Genomic DNA, 27869 nt, shown 5'->3' with positions numbered 1-27869 from the left:
AACAAAACACCCATGGAAGGAGTTACAGAGACAAAGTTTGGAGCTGTGACAAAAGGATGGACCATCTAGAGACTGCCATATCCAGGGATCCACCCCATAATCAGCTTCCAAACGCTGACACCATTGCATACACTAGCAAGATTTTGCTGAAAGGACCCAGATATAGCTGTCTCTTTTGAGACTATGCCTGGGCCTAGCAAACACAGAAGTGGATGCTCACGGTCAGCTATTGGATGGATCACAGGGCTCCCAATGGAGGAGCTAGAGAAAGGACCCAAGGAGCTAAAGAGATCTGCAACCCTATAGTTGGAACAACATTATGAACTAACCAGTACCCCGGCGTTCTTGACTCTAGCTGCATATGTATCAAAAGATGGCCTAGTCGGCCATCACTGGAAAGAGAGGCCCATTGGACACGAAAACTTTATATGCCCCAGTACAGGGGAACGCCAGGGCCAAAAAAGTGGGAATTGGTGGATAGGGAAGTGGGGGGGCTATGGGGGACTTTTGGGATAGCATTGGAAATGTAATTGAGGAAAATATGTAATAAAAAAAAAAATATATATATATATATATATATATATATATATATATATATAAAGAGGTACAGTAGTAATTCAATAAAGGTATCTCTGTGTAGGGGAAAAAAACCAGGAAGTATGGTAACCCCATTTTTGTGTGAACGAAACAAACTAAAATCATTTCTCATGATCAGTAACAATTTTTTTATCCTCAGATTTTTTTTCACATTTTAATTTGTTATTCAATTACAGGTCACAGATATGATGCAAAAAGCACTGTTTGATTTTCTAAAACACAGATTTGAAGGGCGGTAAGTATTTTACAATGCTGGCTTTGTGTATTTCTGTCTTGAACATGGTCAAACCCTGTGGGGCAGATATTTGATCACAAGAGTAAACTGTTTTTTGTTTTTTTCTGACAGGAAGTAGGCTTCATTTCGTGTAATCTGATCCACTGTTTGTGTTGCATATTCTCAACCCAGGATATTCTGATCCCTGTGCCTGTATCCATAAGCTGTCTCTGGTCCCAACCTGTTCATTGTCTTACCTACAATTCATGAGCCAAGGGTGCCTTAGGGCTGTCCAGATAATCCCAGGCACACCTTTATTCTTTCCCATCATCCTCTCCCCCTTCAACATTTAATCTCTTCTCTCTACACTCTCCCCCAGTGCACGTGTATTCTTTTCCCACTAAGTAAACAGGTAAGGCGGGATTGGCCCATGCTCGGAACCTTAGCTCCAGAGCTGAGGCCAAGGAGTAAAGCCAGACTAGGCCTCACAGCTGGCTTCTTTCTGGAGGCAGAAGGATTGATTAGAAGCCAGGAGAAGCCAGGAGTTACCTCATTACTTTCACCCCCTCTTGCATGACTGCCTGAATGCTCTGCAGTTACCCATCCTATGGTTTTCCTAGCAGTGGTTAACTTATCCACAACCACTGCATTCCCCATTTCCTTCTCAAACTACCCAGATGTTGTTCTCACCAACCTCTCCCCCTCCACATCAGTATTTCCTATCCTAGTGGAGACTCCACTATCTGTAGCTGATCTCACACTTGACCTAACGCCATCCCACCATTCATCCAGCTGCCTCATTCTCCCTTTCTTCATAGCAGGACACGCTGGATTGTACATATTATATTCACTCTCCTTCCACCTTCATACCCATTCCAGTCAGACTCTTCCCTGACACTGCCTTCATTAGCATTACCTGTGCTGCAGCCAGCCAGGCCCACGTCCACACAGAAACTGGTTTTTGCTGATTCCTTTGATATGAACTTTTTCTTCACATCCCCTCCTAGTAATGTGGCCTTTCTCCCTTCTCCATTTTTCTGGTGTTCTTTTGTGTGTATGACTTTTTTTGTAATAGTTCTCCAGCTAGAATGTGAGGGCAGAGTGGATTAGTGTTTTGTGAACTCTGAAGAATGTGATGTTTCTAGATGGATGGATGGATGGATAGATGGATAGATGGAGAGATAAATGGATAAATAAATGAAATGCTCACTGCTGTTTTCTAAATACAAAAAGGAAACAGTAGAAAAGTAAGATTCACCAGTTTATGACTTCTGTCCAATTGTGAGCATTAATGAATCTGGATCTCACATACATTTTCTATGGAATCACATAGCCAGGCTGATTTTTATCTGGGAAGCAAATAAACAAAATAACAGTATGTGGGGCCAATCTATTGTTTTGAGACAAAAATATTTTCCATGTGCATTACTGATGGATGTGCTTTGCCCATCTTAAACCTGTGTTACGGTCCATTCTAGACCTGTGACCATGCATAAAGGGTTCCTAAAACCATAACGGGTTCAGAACCCATAAGTAGAATTTCAAAATATGTACAAATATCACCTTTACTCGTGGGAGCATATCTAGAGTAACTTTTCCATTAGCAGAACAAGACAGAATCAGTGTAGAAACTTGTCAGAAGCCTCAGATATGTGTGCATAAAAGAGTGTAAAGGAGAATGGAAGTAATCTTTACAACTCACTAAATTAGTTATATTTTAAAAAATGTTAGGACTACAAGGTAAAAATATGATGGAGCATGTTGCCCAAACAAAGGTTCTAGGCTGCCAAGAATTGTGGTAATAAGTCCTCACATTAAGATCATTTGTGGGATCTCTGGAGAGTGGTCAGAGTCACTGTGGCCTGTGAAACAGTGTGTGCATCGTGTCAACGATGATTTGGTAAATAGTCTTCTTTTTGTTGTGGAGTAGTAGAGTGGACCTCCCATAACCACTTCTGTGATGTAGGTGAAGTGACTTGCAGGACAATAACACGAGCATTAACAAAGAAGTGGTGCAGAAGGCAAGCTACCAGCTGTGGTAAAGCTGGCTTTCTTCCCTGGTGACTTTCAAAAAGTCAGTTGTCAGCCCTGCACTGTTTGGAATATGTACCGAATTGCTCCAGAGATAGTAGACATCACTTTCAGAATGGTCTGTGAAGGACTCTGATTAGAAATAAATAATCCTGGGAAACACTATGTCACATCATTTTCTGGTGTAGGAAATGTGAGATGTCTCCAAAATTAATGGTTTTATGTACTGGATGCTCAACACAATTACATGTGAGGTGGGTAGTGGAAAGACGGGGCTTAGTGATACATACCTATGGTTCCAGGCTGCAGCAGAAAGACCTCAACTTTGATGCCAGCCTAGGCAATATAGATTATATCTTGAAAACAGAACAACAACTCTCCTATTAGTCTATATCCTATTTTGTCTTGGACAAAATTCAGAGGCGAAGATAAGGACATGTCTATCATGAGATGCTTATGTGATGGTTTAGATATTCCGTGAGGGTTGAGATCCACTATTCTAAACCTAATTATCTCCAGATTTTTTTGCCCTTAGGTTTTCAATTATTTGAGAGCAGATTTAAATTAACGACAATTATGAAGCCTAAAAAGGCTACCACACAGGCAGTAGGATACGTGTCACCACTGAGGCACCTAACTAGACCTTTGGCCATCAGCATCCCGTGGGTCCTTCCTGCATGTAGCTCTAAGATGCTCATCACTTAGATGCTCCCTCTGCTCTTCCCTGTACCTGGAATTCCCTTCCCTCAGTATCCATAAGTCTCAGTATCCTTTCAAGTCTATATCCACATTAATGGACAGTTCAGAATTATATCTTCCATACTGTTCCACCTTCATCCTCACTAACCTGCCTTAATTCTTTAATGGCACTTGCCACACTGACATCAGGTATCTGCCTGCTTCTCTGTCATGATTGTTCCTCCTTAAACATTTAAATTATATAAAAGAACCTTTTTTATGATAAAAAAAGGTGGGGGTCATCTCACTGTATTGCCCAGATAAATATACCCATCTCATGTGAGCATCTAGCAGGTATTCTCTGTGCACTTTAGGTATGATGACTTTAGTAGCTATGTGTTCTCTGTACTCAGCATAAAGGGAACCCTATTATATGAGGCACAGCTGGAGTGTCCCCAATGATGACCTTCACCTTACCACCTCACCCCCAAGTACACATTTTGTGCTAACACCCTGGCATACTGTCCTCCATCCTTAGGGATTTCTTCCTCTTGCTTTTGGATTAGTGCTCCTCTAGCCTCGATCCCTTGTCATCTCTCCACCTTCACCCTTCTATTTCAATCATACTTCAATCATATCCCTAGAATGATTATCTGGAATGTCTAAAAAGGTCTTCAATCAACCTACTCAACTGATGATGTAAACAGTTAAGGATTCTGTTGCTGTTGAGATGGGGTATGTATCACTATGTAGCTGGGGCTGACCTTGTACTGAGTCCACATGCTTCATCCTTCCAAGTGCTGGGAAGACAAGTTTGCCCTATGGCACTTGGCCTCTGCCAGGTGATCCTGAAAGCTTTTGCTTTGTAATCTTCTGGCCCCACTGTTGCTCTTGAGAAGTCTAAAGCCCCGTTTTCCTCTGGAAGTTTTTCTGGTTCCTAGTGTGATGGGACTTATGTTTGGTATGGATTTCAATCAGTGCTAGATGCTTTTAGTATAAAACTCCAGACTCCTAGTTCTGAAATTCTTTAGCTTATAACTCTTTGGAATTTGGACTGCTGGGCAGTTCTTTACTTATCAAGCTTTCCTGTCCTGTGTTGTCTTTGCTTGTATTCTTTCAGAGGAGCTCTAACTTCATCCTTCCATCCTTTTCATTTCTACTATCATTTTTTTTAATTTCTAAAAGCCTTCTTACTCTTGAGTTTTTAAGCATAAATTTTGTTTCAATTCTATGAACATAATTTGGCCTTCAGGGTATTTACTAATGGTTGGTTGTTTCCCAGCCTCTCCTGTAAGACATTTACAAGAGTGATCTTATATTTAAGGAAGGGGCAAACAGGCATAAGGAGCAAGGTCTGCACTCCCAGGCTGGGCTTTCTGGCTTCATGTTTCCCTGTAAGATACTCTTGCTGAATATTTTATATAGGAGACCAGTGGTGTGTATATAGTTTAGTCGCAGTGCTGTTTGTCCAGAAAAGCAGTCTCCTTTCTGACACCTAGAGGACATAATGAACATAATAAGTTGGGCTTCTAAAAGACCAATATGGAGAAGAAGGATGAGAACTCAACTGTCAGAATCATTTTTCCCTTGCCATCTAATGGCCCCTAGTCAGGGCCCCTATGATTTACAGCCTGTAGGTAAGTAGGTCTGTGGTCTTATACCAAATGGAAAAGTAATTCTCACTAGGCCACTTGATGCTCTAGGGCCCTCTGTCTTTACAACAGACTTTCAAACCAAGCCTCTTGGTTTTGGTCTTACTGTCACCAGCTTCTTTGGAGATACGCTAGGACTTTCTTTGTCTCAAGTTTTTCCTAATGTCTATGTAAATATTCTCCAAATATTCAACTATCCCAAGTGCAAGCTGCTTTCTATTTTCACCTTCCACATATGATTACTTTATTTCTATGCCATATGAACCCTTTCAACATCTTATGGCTCTCATAGGGTCACCTATGCTCTCATATCATAGGGTCACTATTCGAAGTCTGTGATCATTCTCCATCTTTATCACAGGATTCTTAGTTCTCTGAAGGAAGGTTGGTCTGCCACTTTCATCATGTGTCACAATGCTGTACATGGGATAAGACTACAGGTAGAAATCTCAGTTGGATTAATACTAATCTTTGGTTTTGTTGATAGTAATACAATGCAATTATAAGTCTTCCTGTAGTTTCTTTTCTATTTTTCATCAGCAAATATGGATCTCTTTCTAGTTTTGGAGACAATTTAATCAGATTTGGTAAGCAAATATTAAATGCTGGGCAAGACAGGTGCATCATAAATTATTATTTCTCCTACTAATAAATCTGTTTTGAAACGTGTCTGTGTGTATAACACACACACACACACAAATGTAAGTATTTGTTTGTACTTACATATGTATATTTCAAGTTTATATTTATTGAATGTGTTTTGTCTGCATGTATGTATGTTCATCATGTGTGTCCCTGGAGCTCAGAGAGGTCAGAAGAGGGCACTGGATCCCCTGCAACTGGAATTATAGACAGTTATGAACCACCATGTGGGTGTGAGAAAATAAACCTGGTTTCTCTGAAAGAGCAAATGCTCTTAACTACTAAACAATCTCTCTAGCTCCTTATATGCATACTTACATATCAATCATCCTTTACATCTTGGACATGCATGTCTGTTTTATTAGATTAATAATCTTAGGTTTGCTTTTCTTCTCCAACAGGATATCCATCACAAGAGTCACTGCTGACATCTCCCTTGCCAAACGCTCAGTATTAAACAATCCCAGTAAGCATGCAATAATAGAAAGATCCAACACAAGGTCCAGCTTAGGTAAGTCAGCCAATACTAATGAGATTAAGCTATTGAAATATGCCTTACGGAGCAGTAACAGTGAGCAGATCTGTAGAGAATAACTGCAGGTACCATGTAGAAAAATCCATGTCAACAGCTAGTGTAGATTACTGAGATAGCTTAAGTCATCCCACCTGCTATGAGCACTGTGGTCTGTTTCACTAATGTTCACTGAATATTTATATCAGTGGTGAGATCATATTCAAAACAGTATGATTTATGTATGAGACTAAGAAGAGAGGAAGCCTATTCCTGGCTGTCCTGAGTTACATCAGTATTTTTATTTGTATAAGCACCATGGGGACTTTGATATATCTGTTGGGATGTGGCTGGAAATTGTTCATTAACACACAATAAGGTCAAATTCAGACCTTTCAGCAGCTACTTCCTGAAGTATGAGCTTACTGTTTAGTTACTAGCACACTTTTAACTATTATATTGCAAGGTTTAAGGTCTTATACATTTCGAAAAGTTGTCAGGCATGTTTAGGTTCACTTAGTTCTTTATTTATGTGAAATATGTAAATCCTTTGGGAGGCAGGGCTTTAGCAAACAAGTTCTCCAGTTACTCTGAACTATAATTTTATATATGCATCACACACACACACACATACACATATATATGAAAACTTATCTTTAATACTTCATAAAAACACTCTTTTGGAGGCCTGGAACTCAGAACTGGACTTCAGTTCCCAGTACACATTGGGCAACATCCTCTTCTGGCCTCTATGGGCACATGTACGCATGTCCACACACAAAATAAAACTCTGTTTTTTCTACTGCGCACTAAGCCCTCAATGATGTTTAGTGACATAAGTCTGGAAATAGATTACGAATGTAGATGTGGTACATATACCTATAACCTCAGTACGTCGGATGCTAATGCAGACAGGTTATATGTTCAGAAGCAGCCTGGACCACACAGTGACACCCCATCTTATAGTTTTGGAGGAAAATATGATATTTTTTGCTTATAGTAATCTCTTATTTATTTGGTACTTAAGAACATTGTTATAAAAAGACCATTTCATAGATTTAAGCAACTAACAAAGCCAAGCAGTTTACTTACAGTGACCAACAGGAGGATTTTAAATGCCTCTCTGCTCCATGTGTTTTGCTACACATGTACTAGCTATCAAACAACATGCAAAAGCCTGAAAGTAGAAGGATGGATTTCATAAAGCTTCTGCACCCAGGAGCTTAACACAGCAATAAGGCAAATAGGAGCCACTGGAGTGCAGAATGAATGCAGTGTTCTTATTGTGAACCCAGTGCCACAGAGCTGATGCTGCAGAAGCGGTAGGACATGGGGATGGCTGTCCCAGGAGGTGTCCTGAGCTATGACTTGCAGCTTGAAAGTGTGTAGAAAGGAAAGAGGTTGAGGAGGCAATGAGGTGATGATTTGAGACAATGGCAACTCTAAGAAGCTTCTGGAAAACATGCGACTTTGGCTAAAGTGTACAGTTGAAAGAAGGGAGGTAGAGGGCATATCATAAAGAGGTAGGGTAAGGTATTAAGGAACTTGCCAGAGAGTTTATTCTTAAGGCATTAAGGAACCAACCATTGCTAGGCAGTATTATAGGTGCCAGGCTCACAAAAATAAAGGACACACAATATAGATATAAACTAATTGAAAATCGCAGATAGCTGGTCAGTGGCTCACAAGCCCAGGAGCAGAGAACAACCTGAGGAGGGGATCACTGAATACAAGGAAGGCCTTTGAGAGTAAATACCATTCAAGACAGTGATACCTGTGGAATACATAGTGTTGGGGACATTTTCAAGTTCTTCTGCAAAGCTAAAGAACTATTTGTAGCCAATAGTGTTTTATTGGATCATTCTCCATCCACAGATCATTGGAGTAAATCATAGACATATTTTATAAAGTTGATTAATTACAAGTATATAAACTACTATCCAAATAGTATACAGTCCACATATTGTAATCTAGTCTCTCAAATCTCTCATTTTTCACAATTTTTTTTCTTGAAAAAAAAAATACTGGACTACTAATTCTGAAGGTTTCTGATGGTCAGAATTTTGCTGTGTTGCACTGTTATCATTTGTGCAATTCTATTCCCTGTGTTTCTTATAAACTAGTAAACTCTATCAGATGGAATATGTAGTATTTGTTGTAGCAAGAATGTATCAGGGTGCTCTGTGACCAAATACTATTTTGCATTTAGTAAATCAAGTGACTAGGTTGTGGTTTTTCAAAGCAACCAAGTAAAGAATTTTATGCAAACAGTTAGTGACTTGTATTTTCCAGAATATGTGAGTTAAAATCATCTCCAAGAACATTCTGCCATTAGTACAGACAAATCAAAGAAACTGAAGCCCCAGTTGGCTGGTGTGAGAGTCTCGTGGACTTGACTCTCTCATCTTCGGTCATAACTATAAGCTACATGCTATGCTTTACAGTTCAATATTAAATTATTACAATTTTAAAATTCAGTCTTTTCATTTAGACTAGCTACATTTTAAGTGCTGAGTACCCTCACATGGCTAGTAGCCACCAAACTCGGCAATGCAGAGATTATCCTCATTATCTCAGATGGTCAACCTGGGAGTCTTGCTGTGGACTCTTTGGAGAGCAGATGAACTGATGTCATTTCCTGTAATTCTATGTGCTATTTCTAGTGGGAAACTTCCTGCTGAAACATGAATGTTACAAGACCACTTTAAAAAACATTTTTTTGAGATTCAAATTTACTTATAATATTTCTCCCTTAGCTTTCCTCCCTCCAAACCATCCCGCATATCCCTCCCTTCTCGTTTAAGTTCATGGCCTCTCTCTTTACAAACTGTTATTGCACTCACATCTGTATACACATAAATATTCCTAGTAATATCAGAAGCTACACTTGTAGTCTCACCAGCTTGACTGCCCAATTGTGAGCTGGTCAAGGATGGCATCAATGAACAGGACAAATTGGATGGAGAAAAGCCCATGAGCCATCAACCCTACACAATCAACTACAGGCAACTGAAAAGAGCTGGAAACTGAAGAGGTGATTCTCTCAGGGCAGAACAGGTCAACTGGTCAACCTTGAAAACATACATACAATTAGCATTATACATACTGAACAGGTTATACTTACGACCATGTCTTCATTGGTGGAAAGCAAGAAAAGTGCAGGTTAGGCCAAGTTTCTAATAGGCACCCTCATGTCTCTCTCTTCATGTTGTACATCTTTACATAACAGATGGCCCAACACAGGTAAGCTTATGTGCTAGGAAAGGTGGTACATTTGGTGCTGGTTGAAAGAACAAAGCCTGCAGTACTAAAGGTATGAGGAAATAGCCCTTGTCAAAGGACATCTTTTCCCAGTCATGTTGACTATAATCAGTAAAATAGCAGCTGTCCTGCTGTCACTCTGGATAAAGAAATAGTGTGCCACTTGATTTCCTGTAGTTTCAAATGTGTCCTTTTAAATAAGTGAACTCTGTTTAAACCTTTACAGCGGAAGTTCAGAGTGAAATTGAAAGGATTTTTGAACTTGCAAGAACACTGCAATTGGTAGTCCTTGATGCGGATACAATTAATCACCCAGCTCAACTCAGTAAGACCTCTTTGGCCCCTATCATAGTGTACGTAAAGATTTCTTCTCCCAAGGTAAGCGGGTTACACTGTTTTCCTATATTCAGATATCATTGTCATGTGTTTTATACTCTGTTCCTCAGTCATTAAAGGCTAGGCCTTCTTCATGGACAGTTTTTGAAAAGCTCCACACTAGTCAAGACGTTTTAGAAGAAGAATGAGCATGGTTAATGTGGGGCTCAGAGCAGTGGTCCTAAAGTGTGGGTCATGGATCACTGAAGGGACTTCAGAGGGTTTGTGATGGGGAGCTGCAGACACAGTACCATTAGGATGTTTCTTTCCATCACTCTTGGCATCTCCACACACACAGTGGCAAAGCTGCTCCCTGCACCCAGGGAGTCCAAGCCTGGGTGCAGACTATAGCAGCAAATGCATCCGTGTGTTCTCACAGTTAGGACTGTGAGAAGCGTTTGCTGCCAGCCATACCAATGCTAAGTAATGATGCATGGAAACATGAGTGAGGACCACAGAGAACTCCCATGAGTGACTTTTTTTTTTCCACACAGGGTTTCTCTGTATAGCCCTGGCTGTCCTGGAACTCACTTTGTAGACCAGGCTGGCCTCGAACTCAGAAATCTGCCTGCCTCTGCCTCCCAAGTGCTGGGATTAAAGGTGTGAGCCACCACGACCTGGCTACGAGTGACCTTATGAGTCATGTAGGGAATGGTCCAGCAGAATTGCAGGACAGAACAGTAATACTATGCTACATCAAGCTATTCCATATAACTCCCGAGTCCTCATGGCCACAGGTCTGTATAGCTATAAATTTGCTGGACTTCAGTTTAGTAGCAAAGAATGAATCACCTGCTCTCTGATGAGGAACCTGGCACAACCCCGTTATTTAACTGTGTATCTCTGTAATGGTCTCCCTACAAATATCAAGAAAACCTATATTATAGAATACTGGATACAGAAGCTGATATTTCAGATTTCTTAAAAAGTGATTTTTTTTTTACTTTAAAATGAATTAACAGTGCTACGATATTTGAAAAATATTAGAATTATTTCCTGAAAAGCAATGGCCCTTTGGGGTTCATGATATACATACATATACATATTTACTTAGGTGATGAGGCAGGAATTTTGAGAACTGTTAGGCAGGAAAATATCTCAGCATCAGCTTTACTCTTGTGTGTACAGCTTGCAAGAGATGTACGGAAGCATGTTAATTTTTTGGTTGATCTCTACGTTGTATTTTATTTCTCAAAGGTACATGTTGTTCATCCAGGGACAAGTATAAAGTAGTCCATAATATACTCTGTAGCTTACCCAAGTACAGATAATCCTGATGCAAACCTGTACCTTTTCCAGGTTTTACAAAGGTTGATAAAATCTCGAGGGAAATCTCAAGCAAAACACCTCAATGTCCAGATGGTAGCAGCTGATAAACTGGCCCAATGTCCTCCGGTAAGTTATCTACATGGTCCAAACAGCTTAAGCGATTAGACCTACATTTTAGAAACAATGTAGTTACATATCTGTGGGAAGAGGGTCAGTCTCACTTACGATGGCATTCACTCTAAAGAGGTGTGCCAGAGTCTGTGTGACCATGCATCTTGAGCATATGTAGGCCAGGTAATAGTCACCCTTCCAAAAACACTACAAACATCCCGTACAGACCTCACTTCCTATTAAAGGACTGTGGTTTGTAAGATGGACCTCTTCATAGTGTGGGTCTTATCCACTTCTAGCCACATGCAACATGTTGTCTGAAAAATTGACTTGGACCATGTCAAACTAAACACTGAATTTCATGCATAAGAATGCCACTATGAGCATGCTTTCCACAGCACACACTGAGGTCAGAGGATAACACGGGGGTTGGTCTCCACCTTCCATCTTCAGCCAAGGCATCTTGTTGGCCAGAGTATACAACAGGCTAGCTGGCTGGCTAATTTCCAGGATTCTCTTGTCTATGTCCTGTGTTCTTGTAGGAGTCCTGGGATTACCAAAACTCAGTGTTGGCTTTGGCATGGCTTCTAGAGATTCAAACCAGGGCCCCCACAGTTGCACAGCAAGCACTTTTACCAGTGAGTTATATCACCAAACCAAATTTTAAACAGTAAGTTTCCCAGACACACATTCCTACTTTTACATATTATACTTTGGGACTATAGATCCAACCTAGTATTCATTCAAGTACAACTATGTTGGAAGCTATAAAAGATACAATTATGAATTTGACTAATTTAAATGTTCTAATTCTTGATCAATAATTTTAAATTTTCAAAAGTAAAGGACCTCATCTCTCATTGACCTCTCCCCACACTGAAGTGTTAAATTTGGATCATGTCAAAATGTTGTTTGGGTTATTTCTGCCAAAATGCATGAAGTAATCTTGCCTCTTAGCTTTCAGAGCTTTCTACAGTCTGTCTCAAGAACAAGCACTCTTCTAACTGTTAAGATTTTTCATGCTCTTCTACCACAGTATCAGATTTTCACAACTGATAAATAACTCTTCTGCGTTGTCCTACCAATCATGCTGACAGTCCATTTTTGAGCAGTTAAACCACTCCGTGTTTTAATTCAGGATTTGAGGAGAAACACACACACACACACACACACACACACACACAAGCTAAGAGAGTCAGCCAATGGAAAAGGAAATACCGGGCAAGAATAAATATAATGGGCAAGGCCTCTCCTCTGCTCATGGATTTGGGCAGAAGACAGAACTTGGTCCTGGGTTGCATTAATGGACTATCTGAAATGCTTACTTTAGCAGGAATCATTTGATGTGATCTTGGATGAGAACCAGCTTGAGGATGCTTGTGAGCATCTTGCCGACTATCTGGAGGCATACTGGAAGGCCACCCACCCTCCCAGCAGTAACCTCCCCAACCCTCTCCTTAGCCGGACTTTAGCCACCTCAGCTTTACCTCTGAGCCCCACCCTCGCCTCTAATTCACAGGTAAGAGCACTTCCTTTTATGGTCTTCATAGAGAATCTAGGCTGCCTCAGCCGATGCCCCTGAGACTCAGTTCCAGAGAAAAAATATCATGCTTGATCTACTATTCTTTGCTCACCAAACTAAAAGAAGCCCAAGTGCCACTGACCAAGCTCTCTCAGTCTAGTATGAGTTGTGTACCTGTAAGCTAAGAGCTGTGAACTAACACACTACAACACCTCAGCCTCTCCTCTGTGAAGACCCTAGAATAGTACATGTCCCATATAAATGCCCCATCTTAATGAGTTTTAATATATTCAAGCAGATTAGTTAAGACTGTGGTTATAGCCGGGCATGGTGGTGCACGCCTTTGATCCTAGCACTTGGGAGGCAGAGGCAGGCAGATTTCTGAGTTCGAGGCCAGCCTGATCTACACAGTGAGTTCCAGGACAGCCAGGGATACAGAGAAACCCTGTCTCAGGAAAAATAAAATAAAAAAGTCTGTGGTTATAAGATATGGTATCAGTACTAAAATCACAAAAGACCATAAAGTCCATTCTTGCCCCTTTGGTGAAACAAAATGTCGTAGGAACACAAGTCCAATTTAAGTTGTGCCACTAGGTGTTTCAAAGGGGTGAGGTGTCTAAGCTGGGTTGGGCTTCATTTCAGCATTTTAGTACTTCAAACGGATGCACTTAAATGATGCTGCTCCCAAGATACTTAGTTCCTCAGTTGATGCCCTCCTGTGTGTCCCTTTGCTACAGGGTTCTCAAGGTGATCAAAGGCCTGATCGCTCTGCTCCCCGGTCTGCTTCCCAAGCTGAAGAAGAACCTTGTCTGGAACCCGTCAAAAAATCCCAACACCGTTCCTCCTCAGCCACACACCAAAACCACCGCAGCGGGACAGGTCGAGGCCTCTCTAGGCAAGAGACGTTTGACTCTGAAACCCAAGAGAGCCGAGACTCCGCCTACGTGGAGCCAAAGGAAGATTATTCACATGAACATGTGGACCGGTATGTCCCACACCGCGAGCATAACCACAGAGAGGAGACCCACAACAGCAATGGCCACAGACACAGGGAGTCTCGCCACCGCTCTAGGGACATGGGTCGAGACCAGGACCACAATGAGTGCATCAAACAACGAAGCCGGCATAAATCTAAGGATCGCTACTGTGACAAGGAAGGGGAAGTAATATCCAAGAGAAGGAATGAGGCTGGCGAGTGGAACAGGGATGTATACATCCGCCAATGACCGTGCGTGTCCCTGCCCCCAAGTCTTGTGTATCATCCTTAAGCAAAATCTTTGGGGGTTACATTGCAACCATATGTGATTTGTCTTGTCTATTTTGTATTGCTGTTGCTTCAATAGCAATGGCATGCAATCAAGTATTACTATACATTCTTTTGTAAGTACCACAGAAATTGGCCTAGTACAGCTGCAGTCCTTCGTCTATACCCTGAACTCTTCAAAAGCTGATTGGGTAGCTGCCATCTCAACAGAGTGGCTCCAGAAATGTAGTGAATATATCCAGTGAGCCAGATGCAGCACAGATAACAAGTGGGATTTCTCCGTATTTTTAATACCCAGATACCTGACCTGTCATTCTTTCATGGACCACTGTTTCTTGCTTGTACCTCTGGCTGACTAAATTTGGGGATAGATTCAGTCTTGCCTTACACAAAGGGGATTATAAAGTTAGAATCTATTTTCTATGTACTAGTACTGTGTACTGTGTAGACAGTTTGTAAATGTTATTTCTGCAAACACCTTATTATAATTATATATATGTATATATAATTATATATATGCATATAATTATATATACATATATATACATATATATATATATATCAGTTTGATCACACAATTTTAGGGTCTTAATGCCAAGTCAGCAGGTTTGCTTTATGAATCACAGGGACTAGAAATGCCCACATTCAGGAAATTTCTAATATTGTCTAGATACCTCTCCCTATTCTAAGAGAGAGACTGTACATACTGTAAATACGTGTGATTGCTTGACTTGAGGCTTGATTTATGAATGTAATCCCATCCTTGTAAGTTTTTCATTTTAACCATAAATTATGGTCAATGTAACCAAACTCCAGAGGTTTTTCTACTCCATACAGTCCACACTGATTGTGACAAACACATTCTTAGCAGCTAGTGTCTGTTATAGTCACCGCACTGGAGTATCCAAGCGGAGCCCACCATGTGCACATGCGTGTGTGAGTGAGTGTGTGTGTGAGCGGCTGAGATGAAGTGGAACTTGGAAGATGAATGCGGAAAGCAGAGGCTGCCGGCTGAGAGTTCGGCCCACCTGGCTCTGTACTTAACTGTGTTGTATGTTGCTTTCAAACCCACTGAGCAGCCAGGGAATGTGAGGAAGCTTGCTGCCAAAGGAATGAAGGAAGCGCTCGGCTGCTGACGCCTAGCTTTTGCCCCTGAAGAGAGCAAACATGGGCATCTTGTACTGTGAGTGTTCCACTGGAAATGGACAATCTTTGTGTGTCAGAGTATTTTGTTTTAGTAAGAAATGTTTACACAGCTTGTGCAATTATTTCGTAGGGAAATAAATTTTTATAACTTGTCCCACTTTCCTTTCTAAACGTGCCTATTGCTCCTGTTGTTTATCCTCAGCCACCCACTCTTCCTCGCCCAGCACCAACCTGAGCAGCTACACTGTCTGTCAGAATCTAGAAGTGCTTCTTATAACCAAAGTTCCTGCTCAAGCTTCAGAAGTTATCAGGGCAAAATGGAATGACTTGAAGCAAAAAAGTTGAAACACTCTCTTACAGGACACATCTCTGAAGGAGATCCTAGAAGACACTTTCTTCTTGCCTCAATTTGCCTGTGTTAAGAAGCTTAGACTATACAATAGCCAAGACTATACAATCTCTGTCTCTCAAGAGTCCAGTGCTGATGGATAGATAGGTAAGACTGTATTAGCCGCAAGAGCCCCTAGCATTCGAAGTCTTTCACAGGCAAATGTCTGCCTGTGATTACCCAACCAGATTGGGATATTACTAACAAATCATGGTTGCAATAAATATATTTTTGTTTTGTTTCCTGGTTATTTCATATTCTTTTGAAATACTCTTAGGCATTTATATGTAAAGCAGTTTTACATTTACTACATCCTATACCCAAGAAAACTCAAGCGTTTAAAACAGGAGTTGCATATATATTTTACCAGTGGTTTACCTGCTTAGAGAATGAAAATTTTCCTTAGAATCAGCACTGTACTTATAAAATTTATACACTATACACAGTAATTTCAGACCCAAATTTAGAAAGCACTCATCAGAGACTCTGAGCAGTGATCTATTCCCTTCCTCTGTATGTGTGTGTGTGCATGTGTGTGTTTCATCCAGAGGAATGGCTGAGACATTCAGCCTCATGATGGTGTTTCTCATACCTGCAGTAACCATGCATCCCTTTCACAAACTGTTTCTAATGTTGTCCATCCATCTGCTTACTGTGAGCATGTGTGTGCACATCACTGCATCCCTCTACTCTGCTGAAGGATCTTATACAGGGCACCTCTGTGTGAAAGCGCACACTGGGGCTCCATCAGCAGTGTGTGCTTGATCTCCCGACTGACTACTGGGATGTAACACTGCTCTTTACACAAGCAAAAGTTTAATCTTAACCAACTCCGTGGTAGAATCCTGATTTTTTTTTTTTTTTTTTCTGTAGTCAAGCCAGGAAATGCTGGGGATGTAGATAATAGTGTTATACTTCTGTGTCAGTCACTTCAGTTTTCCCTGTGCTTTCTAAACTGCTCATTTACTTACTGTTACAAAAAAGGTGCTGCTAAAAGTAGGTTGTCTTCAGTCATACTGTACCACAGACAATACCACATTTGAACATGTCTGCTCTGCCTCCCTGTTCAACACTCACTGTCACGACACTGAACTGTTTGATGAACTTGGTTTAAAGTAATTTGTGAAAACAAATAAAGAGCTGGCTTCTGCACTGTTTACCAATGATACTAATTGCCATCTTAGGAACGAGTATACTACATTCGACAATTAACATGTAGAACATATTCGTCTGGCCAATGCCACTAACCTGGTATTCTTTTGGTAATCTTCCTTCAATGTCTAAGTAAAACAAAACAACAAAAAAACCAAGGTAGGTAAGATTTTTAAAATGTAAACCAGAGGGTTTTTCTTTTTCCCTACTTTAGTTCAAACTGTAGGGTAATTTAGATTCATAGTTTATTTTACTTTTAAGAAGACCAACAGCTTCCCCGTCTGCTGGGGACATGGCACTATTCCTCCTTGCGCTCTGGTCTTATCCCAGTAAGTTTCAGATTGCGGACTCTGAGTCTTACTAAGTGCTTTGCTTCGCTTTGCTATATAAACTAAAATCTAACATAGGGTTTTAATTAAAATGTATTTGTCACCAAATAAATGCTTTTTTTCTGTTTTCATAGAAATAATTTATATTAAAACTAAGTGTGCTAAAAAGATATGTTAATAGCCTTCCACATGTCCCTGATTTTTTTTTTTTTTCATTTTTGTGTCCTTGAAGAATATGTGGTTTGCTTTCAAATTTGAGAGGACGAAATTCACTGAAAATGGCTTATATTAACAGGAATAATGTTAAGAGTCTTCTGTCCTTGCTGTTCTGAACACGTGCAGAGTTCTCTTTTGCAAGCTGTGTGCACTTTGGTATTTACTAGAATGGGAAAGTCTGACACCGTGCAGGTGTGCTGCTCAGCTGTTTTTCTCCCATTCTCACCCTAGCTTAGCACATACAGATGTGCAGAGAGCAAGAAAGGAAAGAGTGGTTATGGAGTTGCTTAAAATACATTTTAAAAACAGGAGGGCTACCTGGAGTCCAAAAACAGAAGTGCCACTGGGAGATGGTGTTTCTCTTTAATCAAAACGGCATCTCCTGGACACAGGCAGAATGAAGATAAAAAAGGCTTGCTTATTTACTTGAATCTTAGGAAATTCAAGATAATTTTTCATATTCCAAAATGCCCACTGACTATCTACTCTGAAGCAGTGATAAGAGAGAGAAACACCTTGTTTATCTGTCCTGGTACATTTCCCAGGTGTAGGAGTGGGCTCTCAGGATAACACAGTAAACTGAAGTCACAATGTGCTGAAAGATATGGGTACAGGCACTTGGATGTAGAGAGCTCAAGGCTGTTCAAGAGATTTTCTCCAGGAAGAAACCACCCAAAGGCTTTACCTGATCCAAGAGCTGATGCAGTCAGGGTGGATACGGTAAGTCATTGAGAGACCTTCCGACAGGAAACCTGCCACCGACCACCCCAATCAGGTATGGGGGTCCCTGGAATGAGGGTCCTTGAAGCTAGGTGGGTAAGGATTTGGAAGTGACAAACAGAAACAAATACAGAGGCAGTTTGAATCTGAGTGTATTCTGCAGCTCTCAAGCAGGGGATTTCATACATTAAAAACCAAACATTACATCTCTTAGAAACTGTATCCAGTGAGACAATCACAGATACCAACAAAAATCATTGAACACAGTAAAGCACAAAAATCATCCAAGCATTACAACTCTGAAACTATGTATTCAGTGAATCACAAACAGAACAGGTAACATCAATATAAATCATCAAAATATAACAATTCTGAAAGGATGAATTCACTGGGGGCTGTTGGCCAAGGCTAGTGGCATATTTCCAGGAGCAGGTTAATAAATCTTTAATGGTCAGTGCTCTTAACAGCTGAACTAACTTTCCAGCCCCATGGTCAATTATTATTTAACATCTAGGGCCTGAATTCTTATAATCTTCAATGTATAAATTTAAACTATTTTAATTCTTTCTAATTAAGGCTTTCTTTACCAAATACCAAAATCCACCTCTGATGACACATGTAGCCATATGAAATTTTAGTGTTGGGAAAGTTTTTATCATAATAGTTTTGTAAATGATTTAGAAAGTAAAGCGTTGGTTTCCCTGGGGATAAGGCCACGCTAGTGGCCCCATCTCTAGGGATGGTTTCTTACCCATTGTTCTCGCTTAAGATCTTGGCCTAGGCTACCAGGAACGTGTAAATAAGAAAAGGAGTAAGAGAAAACAAAACCAATAGATTGCCATGAGAACTACAGCTCAAATTTTTTCTCTAGCGAAGAGTTCCACAACCGGTTCCAGGAGGCCTTCCCTTTTTGAGGTCGATCGCCTCAGTCTGTGGAACTTGTCACACAGATCCTACTGGAGGTGATGTGGCATCTCTCCCTTTTTTATTGCTTTAATTGAAGCTCGTAAATATCTCTTTTGGCTGCAGAAATGAAGGAAAAGACTAGTCAGAAGATGACTGGAAAAATAAGGAGAAGAATTATTATTATTCCTATAGCCATGGCGACAACAATGATCCAATGTAGCCAACTAACAGGGTTTAATGACCATAAACCAAAGCTAATAGACTGAGCCAAATTTCTATATCAGTAAATTTAACATGGGCTTTGCTCATAGCAGATATTTGGGCTTGTAACTGAGCCATATCATGAGTAATATCATTGTCTTTCCAAATTCCCAACAAATGATTTTTAGTATTCCAATTATGACTTTTATTATAAGGTAATGGCGTCACACATATACACCGAAAGCTGGCATGGCACTTGGTAGAAAGCTGAACTTTATATTTTCGACTTCTTGTCCTAATGCCAAAACTACATCCTCTAAAGCATCAAGTTTTACTTCTAATTTTTTATCTATAATTTGTTGCCTTGCAAGTGTTAAAGAGACATTTTTGTTTAAGTCATCAACAAAATGTGCAGTCTTCATAGCAGAGACTAAGGCGACTGTTGGACTGTAAGTGAAGTAAGAATGGCTATTAGAGCACTAATGCCCAAAATTAAAGTTGCAGCAAAACACTTTGGTCTAATTCGCTCATTAACTCTCTTAAGCATTTGTAAGGCTACATCATCAAACCAAACATCCTCTTTTAAATCTACAGGAAGCATAACATAAGAAGGTCTTTGTAATATCAAAATAACTGAATAATTCTGAATTGAGATAGGATCAACACAGTTAGAATACATTTGGAACAGTTGACCTGATAAGATCGCTTTACCTTAATAATTTTTAAATTTGAGGACTGTCCAGTCATAAGGATACTTTAGTCAAGATCTAATTGCCAAAGGAGTGCTCTTAGATTTCTTAGGCTTTTTTAAAAGAACCATATTAGTTGCAGCAAAAAGTCTAAATAACCCTGAAAAAAATCATTAGAAAAATTTTGTGAAAGAGACTGACTGACATAAATTGGTTCCACCCATCCTGGACTGAGCCATCTATTAACAGACTCATTTGTAAATGTTCCAGGCCTATATCCATGAAAGACCTGTAACTCATTAACTAAATGTTTCCTATAATCATAAAATGGAGAGATGATGGAATAATCATGAATTTTTTCTTGAGTTTTCCAATGATCATGTACTGAAGCCCAAAAACTAAACCCACATTTAAGCCATCTTGGACTATCACATGAAAGCAAGGATACCCACAATTTATCATTGTCCCGATATTCTTGTGGACATTCTTTCAGAGGCATAGTTTCTTTTGGTCTTATAAAAGTTTCATTATAATTAGAATACCCCAAAATCATTATTGAAGGCTCTCACATTAATCTTTTACGATTCGGGGGGTGACAGGATCTATCTGGACCATCAGAAAGAAAAGTTCTATAACTAATGGGAAGGCAACCCATTTGGGGGGAGGGTATTCCCTTTAAAGTACCACAGATTGGGGCAGAGTCTGACATTCCCTCATATTTAATTACAGAGGAAGTCAAATGGGGGGAAAGTCAGCGTGTTCCCCTAGCAGCTCAGAGTCATGACTCTGATATTCACATCATCTCCCCAACCCACGGGATGAAGAAGTGGAGGATGGGGAACATAGGCCCAAGATGAGGTTGCAGAGGCACAGCATACCTGCATAGAAACTACAACAAGCATAGCAAGAAACCTATTTTCTGCTGATGGTGGTTTCCCGGTATCAGAGATGATTTGTTGTGCTCTCTGGGTAAGTTTCTTCAGTTGTCCCCAAGTGATCTCTCCCTGTGGTAGATGACAGTGCAGGAGGAGCCGAAGCCGCCTGTGGAGAAGAGAGATCAAGCTTCTTCATTTTCTTCATGACTTCTTTTGCCTTCTTTCTCATCTCATCTTTTCTTGATAGAGATTTTCTGGTGGAAGGGTCCAATAAGTCTGTCTGGGATCCAGATTGGGGGTCTCTGCATTCTGTGAAAAAACACATGCATATCCTCTTCCTAAGGTGATTAACACATCTGGCCTTTCCCATGTGCCTGTTAAAAGATCCTTCCACATCACTAAAGGAGTAACAGTCTGCAGTAGGGGAGCCCAATGCTTTTGCATAGGGGTTAAGCCTTTATCATCTGTATTAAGGTGATTAATGGTAAATAAAGCATGGCTTAAAAATTGGTGAGTGAGTAGTAATGACCACTAGATTTTAATCTCTGAAATTGTACCTTAAGATTTTGATGAGGGGGCTGGAGAGATGGCTCAGCGGCTAAGAACACTGACTGCTCTTCTGAAGATACTGAGTTCAAATCCCAGCAACCACATGGTGGCTCACAACCATCCGTAATGAGATCTGATGCCCTCTTCTGAGGTGTCTGAAGACAGCTACCGTGTACTTACATATAACAATAAATAAATCTTTAAAAAAAAAAAAAAGATTTCGATGAGTCCTTTCTATGATAGCATGACCTTGGGGGTGATATGGAATTTCTGTGATAGCATGACCTTGGGAGTGATATGGAATTTCTGTGATAGCATGACCTCGGGGGTTATATGGAATTTCTGTGATAGCATGACTTTGGGGGTTATATGGAATTTCTGTGATAGCATGACCTTGGGGGTGATGTGGAATTTCTGTTGTATGTTCTATACCCCATTGGATGCAAAACTTTGCAAAACCTTGAGAAATGTAAGCTAGAGCATTATCAGTTTTCATTCTTTTTGGCACACCTGAGGAGGAGAAGCATATAATAAGATGTTGTATGACATCTTTCACAGCCTCTTCAGTCCTAGCAGTAGCCATAACCACGTGAGACTAGGTATCTACAATAACATGTACATAGCCAATTTTCCAAATTCTGGGATATGAGTTACATCCATTTGCCACAAACCTTGAGGTTTAAGGCCCCTTGGATTAACTCCCATTTTTAATGAATGATATACATCGGGACAATGTTTGCAATCCTTCACAATTTGTCTAGCCTGTTCTCGTGTCAAATTGAACATCCTTTTCAAGGCCAATGCATTCTGATGATGTAAAGCATGACTTTCCAATGCTTGTTCAACCATACTAGCAATCACGTGTTCCTTCGTTAATAAATCTGCCACAGCATTTCCTGAAGCCAATGGACCTGGCAGGCCAGTATGTCCTCTGATATGTCCTATAAAAATTTTTCTTTTTCTTGATTGAATTATATTTTGCAATTGAATCAAAAGTGATATAATTCTGGGACTTCCAGATATAAGAGCTGTCTCTATATCAGGAAATAAATGAACTACATATTTTGAATCTGTATAAATGTTAAACTCTTCAGGTATGTGTTCAAGGGCAGTAATAACTGCAATAATTTCCACTGCTGTGCAGAAGTTTATTTTGCCTTTTTAATAATTCCAGGTCTATCTTTTATATAAACAGCTGAGGTTCCAGTAGATGACCCATCTGTAAATACCAAGAGGGCATCAGAAATCGGTTCCAAATTTATTTTAGAAGGAAAAGGTATTTGTTTCTTCTAAAACTTTAACATAGGGTGTTGAGGTAGATGATATTTAGTTTGTCCCACATCATGAGCTAATGCTATTCCCCAATCATCCGCAGTTTGAAGTAAATACTCCAATTGCCCCTGATTTTAGGGAATAACAATTTCATGCATTTCTTTGCCAAATAATTCCCTGGATCTTATCCTCCCTTTAATTATTAATTGACTACACATAAAAGGATAAGAGGATACCATTTTTACTAGAGTATGAGGGAGATAAATCCATTCTAGCACACCTTCTTGCCATAGCCATGCAGTAGGGGTGTAAGCTGTTTTAAGTATAAGAAGAGACCATGGTTTTAAATAACGTATTTGTTTTACCTTTGCATCTTGCACCTTTTGCTCTATCAATTCTAGTTGTTTGAAGGCTTCTTTTGTAAGCTGTCTCTAGACATGGGATCAGGATCTCCTCTAAGAGTTTCAAATAAATGATGCAACTGTCCTGTGGTAATTTTTAAATTAATTGGAAAATTAATCCAATTAATATTTCTCAATAATTTTTGAAAATCATTGTGTTTTTAATTTATCAATCCTAAATTGTGATTTTTGAGATATAATATATTCATTATGAATTGTTTTTCCCAAATAATTTATTGGCTTGTTATGTTGAATTTTATCAGGGGTGATAATTAGCCCATGCTGGGTTAATACCTCAATGATATTTTTCAAAATTAATTCAGTTAAATCCTTTGTTTTTTCTGCTATAAGAATATCAATCATATAATATAAAATAAAAGCCTTTCTATACTTAGCCCTAATGAATCTTGAAGCTTGATCCACAAATTTCTGACAGAGTAGGACCATTCTTCATACCTTGGGGGAGAACCTTCCATTGATACCTTTGAAATGGCCTTTGAAAATTGACAGAGGGAATGCTGGAAGCAAATCTTTGTGTGTCTTCTGGTTGTAATTTTATAGTAAAAAAGCAACCCTTTAAATCTAGAACTCTAACATAATAACCTCTGGAACAGCTACTGGGCATGGGAGTCCTGGCTCTCAGTAACTGCTTTTCTCCTCCTCACCAAGCATTTCCCTATTATTTTGCATGATGTCTGTTCCCGAAGATGATAAAATATAGCCAAAATGTGGAGTACTTCTCAATGGCCATTTTAACTACAAAGTAAATAACTAGGCTTCACCTTTCAAAGTATTTAGCGCAAGTCCAAGCTTTATTTAGAAGTGACCTGTGGCCTGGTGAAATGACTCAGCAGGTAAAAAGGACCTGCAACACAAACCTGAGGATCTGAGTTCAAGCTTCAGAACCCAAGGTAGAGGCGAGAAACTGATTCCCAAAGGTGGTCCTCTGACTTCACCATGTGTTCCACACACATACTCAGTACAGAAATAAACCTTTAAATTAAGAAGCCAGCTTTACAATCAGTAAGCAGAGAGAGACAGAGGCAGACTCCAGCAACAAGCCGACTTACCTCAGTTATGATGAGGTTAGTGTTACTGTCCATGTCCTGAAAACTTACTGAAGAAACTACCGCCATCTTGGAAACTGAAAACAGTTTTTCATAACCACTTGAAAGCTTTAGAGCTTTGTTCTTGTTTTTAAACTATTTTTTTTTGCATAGAAAGACAATATTTATGACATTAGAAAGACTAATATTTATGAGTTAAAACTGAAATTATATTCCAGACCCCCACAGGCAACTCCTTTCCTTTCATAAAGCATGAGGCTGATTATGCTTTCCTATCCCCCACTTCCCCAGAACCACATATGCCTGCTGCTCCTTCCGATCCCAGGGAAGCCATTAGCATCATCCTGTTTCCTGAGCAACCATGCCATCACTCCCTTGGCTTGACAACACTTCAGTGTAAGAAAAAGCCCCCCACACAGACAGTCTTCAGAATTTTCATTTCTGAGAAACCTTCTCTTTTGTGCTTTGACATTTTAGAAACTTTGCAATAAAGAAGCCTATACAGTCCTTGTTGGCCAACCAAATCATGTCTTCCCTTCTGGCCTCTCCAAGAGAATCAGTGTCCATGTTCTGCAGTGGTACAACAGATGGATCAAATCGCTGCAGCTGCTTCAATTGCTCCAATGTCAGGCCAGCTCCCACCATCCCTTCTCCTCCAATCTGTGGTTCCTTTAGGGAAGAAATGAGCAGAACTGGTTGTCTATGCTACAATTAGTAAGTTGCCTCTATATAGCTTAAGAAAAGACAGACCCGCTATGAGTATGACCTCTTCCAGATTCTTAAGTACAAATGAATACACTTGCCTTTGTGAGATGCACATGCCAATCTAAGGGCGGTGGAAAAAGCAGTGACATGTGGCCACCTGATAAAGGAGTTCCGATTTATTTAGGATCCTCCATGCTTATCAAGTTATGGCATTATGAAAGGCCTGAATGTTATGATTAGATGCTTGTAGACTTACAACGCAACTCTAACATACTCAGCTATATGACCTAAGCAAGCAGCTTTACCCAATTCCATTTACTCACATATAAAGCAGAATAGGTAAAATACCCAGATCTGAAGCTAAATAAAAACAGCACTATTGGGCCTCATGTGACATGGACAAATGAACAGTCCATCTTCTCATTCTTTAACAATGAACGGAGCCAGCCCCAGAAACATCTGAAATGCCTTTAGCCATACCAACTTCATGATGCCAGCATTCTTCTTTAACACACATTAAAAGAATATATATTAGAAAATAATATGTGAATCATGGCTACATCAACTAGGTTTTAAGGAACCGAGAAGAATTCAGCCATTTTTGAAAACCATTAGTGCCAAAGATCAAGTTCACAGGCAAGGGTTTGACCACTGGTGGAGAAGAAACCACCGTCAAGAAAAGATAATCATCCACAGCAGTGAAGGGATTATATTCCAGTACTTCTTCACATAGACTCCACGGCAACTCCGAGGTCTTGCTTTCATTTCCATGTAACTATCTTAACATCCCAGTGCAGGGACCATTTCTAGATTGCTTAACCTTCATGTTGTGACTGCCTGTTAAGAGTTCTGCAGGAAGCCACAACAGATGCTCATTGTCTCCAAATATTAGCATCTCTGTAGACATAAATATCTCAAAATTGAATCTATCTTAATAAAAATCCTATCAAAAAGTCACATTTGTGTTCACTAATAAAACAAACTAGAAAGAGCTTTAAAAATATCCTATGTTAACGTAAAAGTGTAAAAGCTACTCTCCCCAACTGTAGCTTGTTCCCATGGCTAGTCTTCTGGTATTCTGCAGTGCACTGTGTCTGATGATGCAGGAGAGGAAATGTTTAGTCTTCTCCCAATTAGAAACATACAGGGCTGGAAAGGAAGGAAGTCTTGCAGAGGACCCTCCCTGTATTGGCTCTCGGCATTCACGTGTAGTATCTCACAACATCTCTAACTTCAGACTCAGGGGACTATCTGACTTCTGTGCGGCAGGAATGCACGTGCATACACACATACATGTAAGCAAAATGTGTCCAACTAAAAAGAAAAGGACTTTTTAGAAATACAGTTAGTGACAGCAAGTGGAATAAACAGGAGCACAAAGATACCCAAGCCCTGCCCCAGTTTAGTCCAATGGCAGACTGCAGAGAGAGGGGAAGCTCCCTCATCTGGTCACGTGAATCCTGTGGACAGTCTAAACACACCGACACTCTTGAATAGAGGGCTTCAGAGCTAACACCGCCCTCTATAAAATGTCATGTCTGTCAGCGTACTTCACACACAGATTTACCTTATGAAAAGTGTCAGTGTTCTTACCTGGGGTTGAAGCTGAAGGCAGGGGAATGTTCTGAGGGCCCAGGCAACTTGCTCTTCATTTTCTGCCAGAGTTATTGTGCATGTACTGTAGACCAGCACTCCCCCTGGCTTCAGGAGTTGAACTGCCTAAAAAAAAAAGCAGTGATCTGACGATGCATGCCAAGACCCAATAAGCCCCCAAAAGTAAGTTATCCAGTGGCACATGAGGCCTTGTAAGCATTTGATGAAAATAAAGTATTATCCTGTATGATAAGGCCTTGTCATGTAGTTAGACTACGATGTGCACTCTACAGACTGCATGCAGCCTTCCCTGGAACTTCATGACATACACAGTTTCAGACTCACACAAAGAACCTTCACTTACCTCCCCTGCCATGTTGTTCTTATGACCAAATATACAAACTTCCATCTGAGGGGAGATCTCCTTTCTGAATCTGTATATACTAAGTTGTCTTGTTAACATTTTTGGGATCTCAGCTAATGTGTCTCCAAATAAATACTTGCCATCCTCCGAAACCTGCTTGAGCAGCCTTCCTAGGCTTCCCAAAGCTCCAGCCTTGAACCTCAGAGCACCATTTATGCCTAAAGTCCTTTCACCTCCCCCATCCAGCAGTCAGCTCCTTTCAATATTTAATGTAGAGACAGCTCAGTGGGAAAAGTGCTTACTGCTCCTGCAGAAGACCCATGGTCAAGTCCCTGCCTCCAAATGATGGCTCACAACTGCCTATAACTCCAGATCCAGGGGAACTGAAACTTTCTTCTGACATCTGCTGGGGCCTGCACAAAACATGGCACTTATACATATACTCAGGCACACATGTATACACAGAGAATAAATAAAGATGCATACAAATACACATTTACATACACAGAGAGAGAGAGAGAGAGAGAGAGAGCTGAGAGAGAGAGAGAGAGAGAGAGAGAGAGAGAGAGCTGAGAGAGAGAGAGAGCTGTCAAGTAGATTACACAGTAGTTAAATCTGCCCGTGTGTTTCCCTACCCTCTTACAATCACCAGTCTGAGTGATGCTTTTCTACTTGTTTCTTCTCAGCTTCACAAGCAAAGTCCTGAAAGGGCTTTCAAAGCTCTCCATAAAGGTGTTCCCGCCGTACTGATCTCTCCTCCCCTTCTGCCCTTCCTGCCCTTCTGCATTAACAAGACTGCCCTACTAATTCTGTGATTCCCAAAGTCACTGCTACTTGAGGGTCCCTGCACCCGATTAGAAACCACTTCTATTCACTGCTTGTTCCTTCATGATGTTCCAGCCATTTTTGCTTACAGATCCCCTTTCTAAAACGCTCTTCCTGGTCACCATGGACCTCGCAGCTCCCCTTCCTTTCTACAGTTTGCTCTGCAGCACTAATGCCATGTGACACAACAGCACCAGGCAGAGAAAAAGCTCGAAGAGAATGGCATGGATTGTCTGCTTTCTTGGTTATGATCTAGACAGTATTTTGCAATCAGTAGTATTTAATGAGAATCAGGGTATGTCCTGCTATGCTAACATAAATTTCTCACAAACATCCAAACTTTA

At 40.3% G+C, this 27869-nt stretch overlaps 2 protein-coding genes across 15 annotated transcripts in view; one reads left to right on the top strand and one right to left on the bottom strand.

The window, feature by feature from the left end:
• Positions 1-15902, top strand: part of Cacnb2 (calcium voltage-gated channel auxiliary subunit beta 2) — a 388029-nt gene extending 372127 nt beyond the window's left edge. For 8 of the 13 annotated variants that reach the window (XM_029473857.2, XM_021156781.3, XM_085835173.1 and 5 more), the window contains 6 exons: positions 774-832; positions 6216-6325; positions 9813-9964; positions 11261-11356; positions 12672-12860; positions 13601-15902. In XM_029473857.2, coding sequence (XP_029329717.1) covers positions 774-832; positions 6216-6325; positions 9813-9964; positions 11261-11356; positions 12672-12860; positions 13601-14089 — 1095 coding nt within the window. In that variant the 3' untranslated portion in view covers positions 14090-15902. The remainder of the gene's footprint in view (positions 1-773; positions 833-6215; positions 6326-9812; positions 9965-11260; positions 11357-12671; positions 12861-13600) is intronic. The other 5 variants (XM_021156785.3, XM_021156782.3, XM_021156794.3 and 2 more) reach the window with 1 other exon arrangement.
• Positions 15903-20717: 4815 nt separating this feature from the next.
• Nsun6 (NOP2/Sun RNA methyltransferase 6) overlaps positions 20718-27869 on the bottom strand; it is a 49191-nt gene continuing 42039 nt past the window's right edge. Inside the window, exons 10-12 of one of the 2 annotated variants that reach the window (XR_015046565.1) lie at positions 26337-26462; positions 24042-24707; positions 20718-21058 (exon numbers count right to left, since the gene is read on the bottom strand). Coding sequence is in view for 1 of the 2 variants with exons in the window: in XM_021153385.3 (XP_021009044.1) it covers positions 24474-24707; positions 26337-26462 (360 nt within the window). In the remaining variant the exon portion in view is untranslated. Of the gene's footprint in view, positions 21059-23764; positions 24708-26336; positions 26463-27869 lie in introns of those variants that run through there. The other variant, XM_021153385.3, reaches the window with a different exon arrangement.

This window comes from Mus caroli, unplaced genomic scaffold (genome assembly GCF_978045245.1).
Source record: "Mus caroli unplaced genomic scaffold, Mus_caroli_1 scaffold_2, whole genome shotgun sequence".
NCBI lineage: Eukaryota > Metazoa > Chordata > Mammalia > Rodentia > Muridae > Mus > Mus caroli.
Note: the sequence above shows the minus strand (reverse complement) of the source record. Positions and strands in the feature narration are given on the sequence as shown.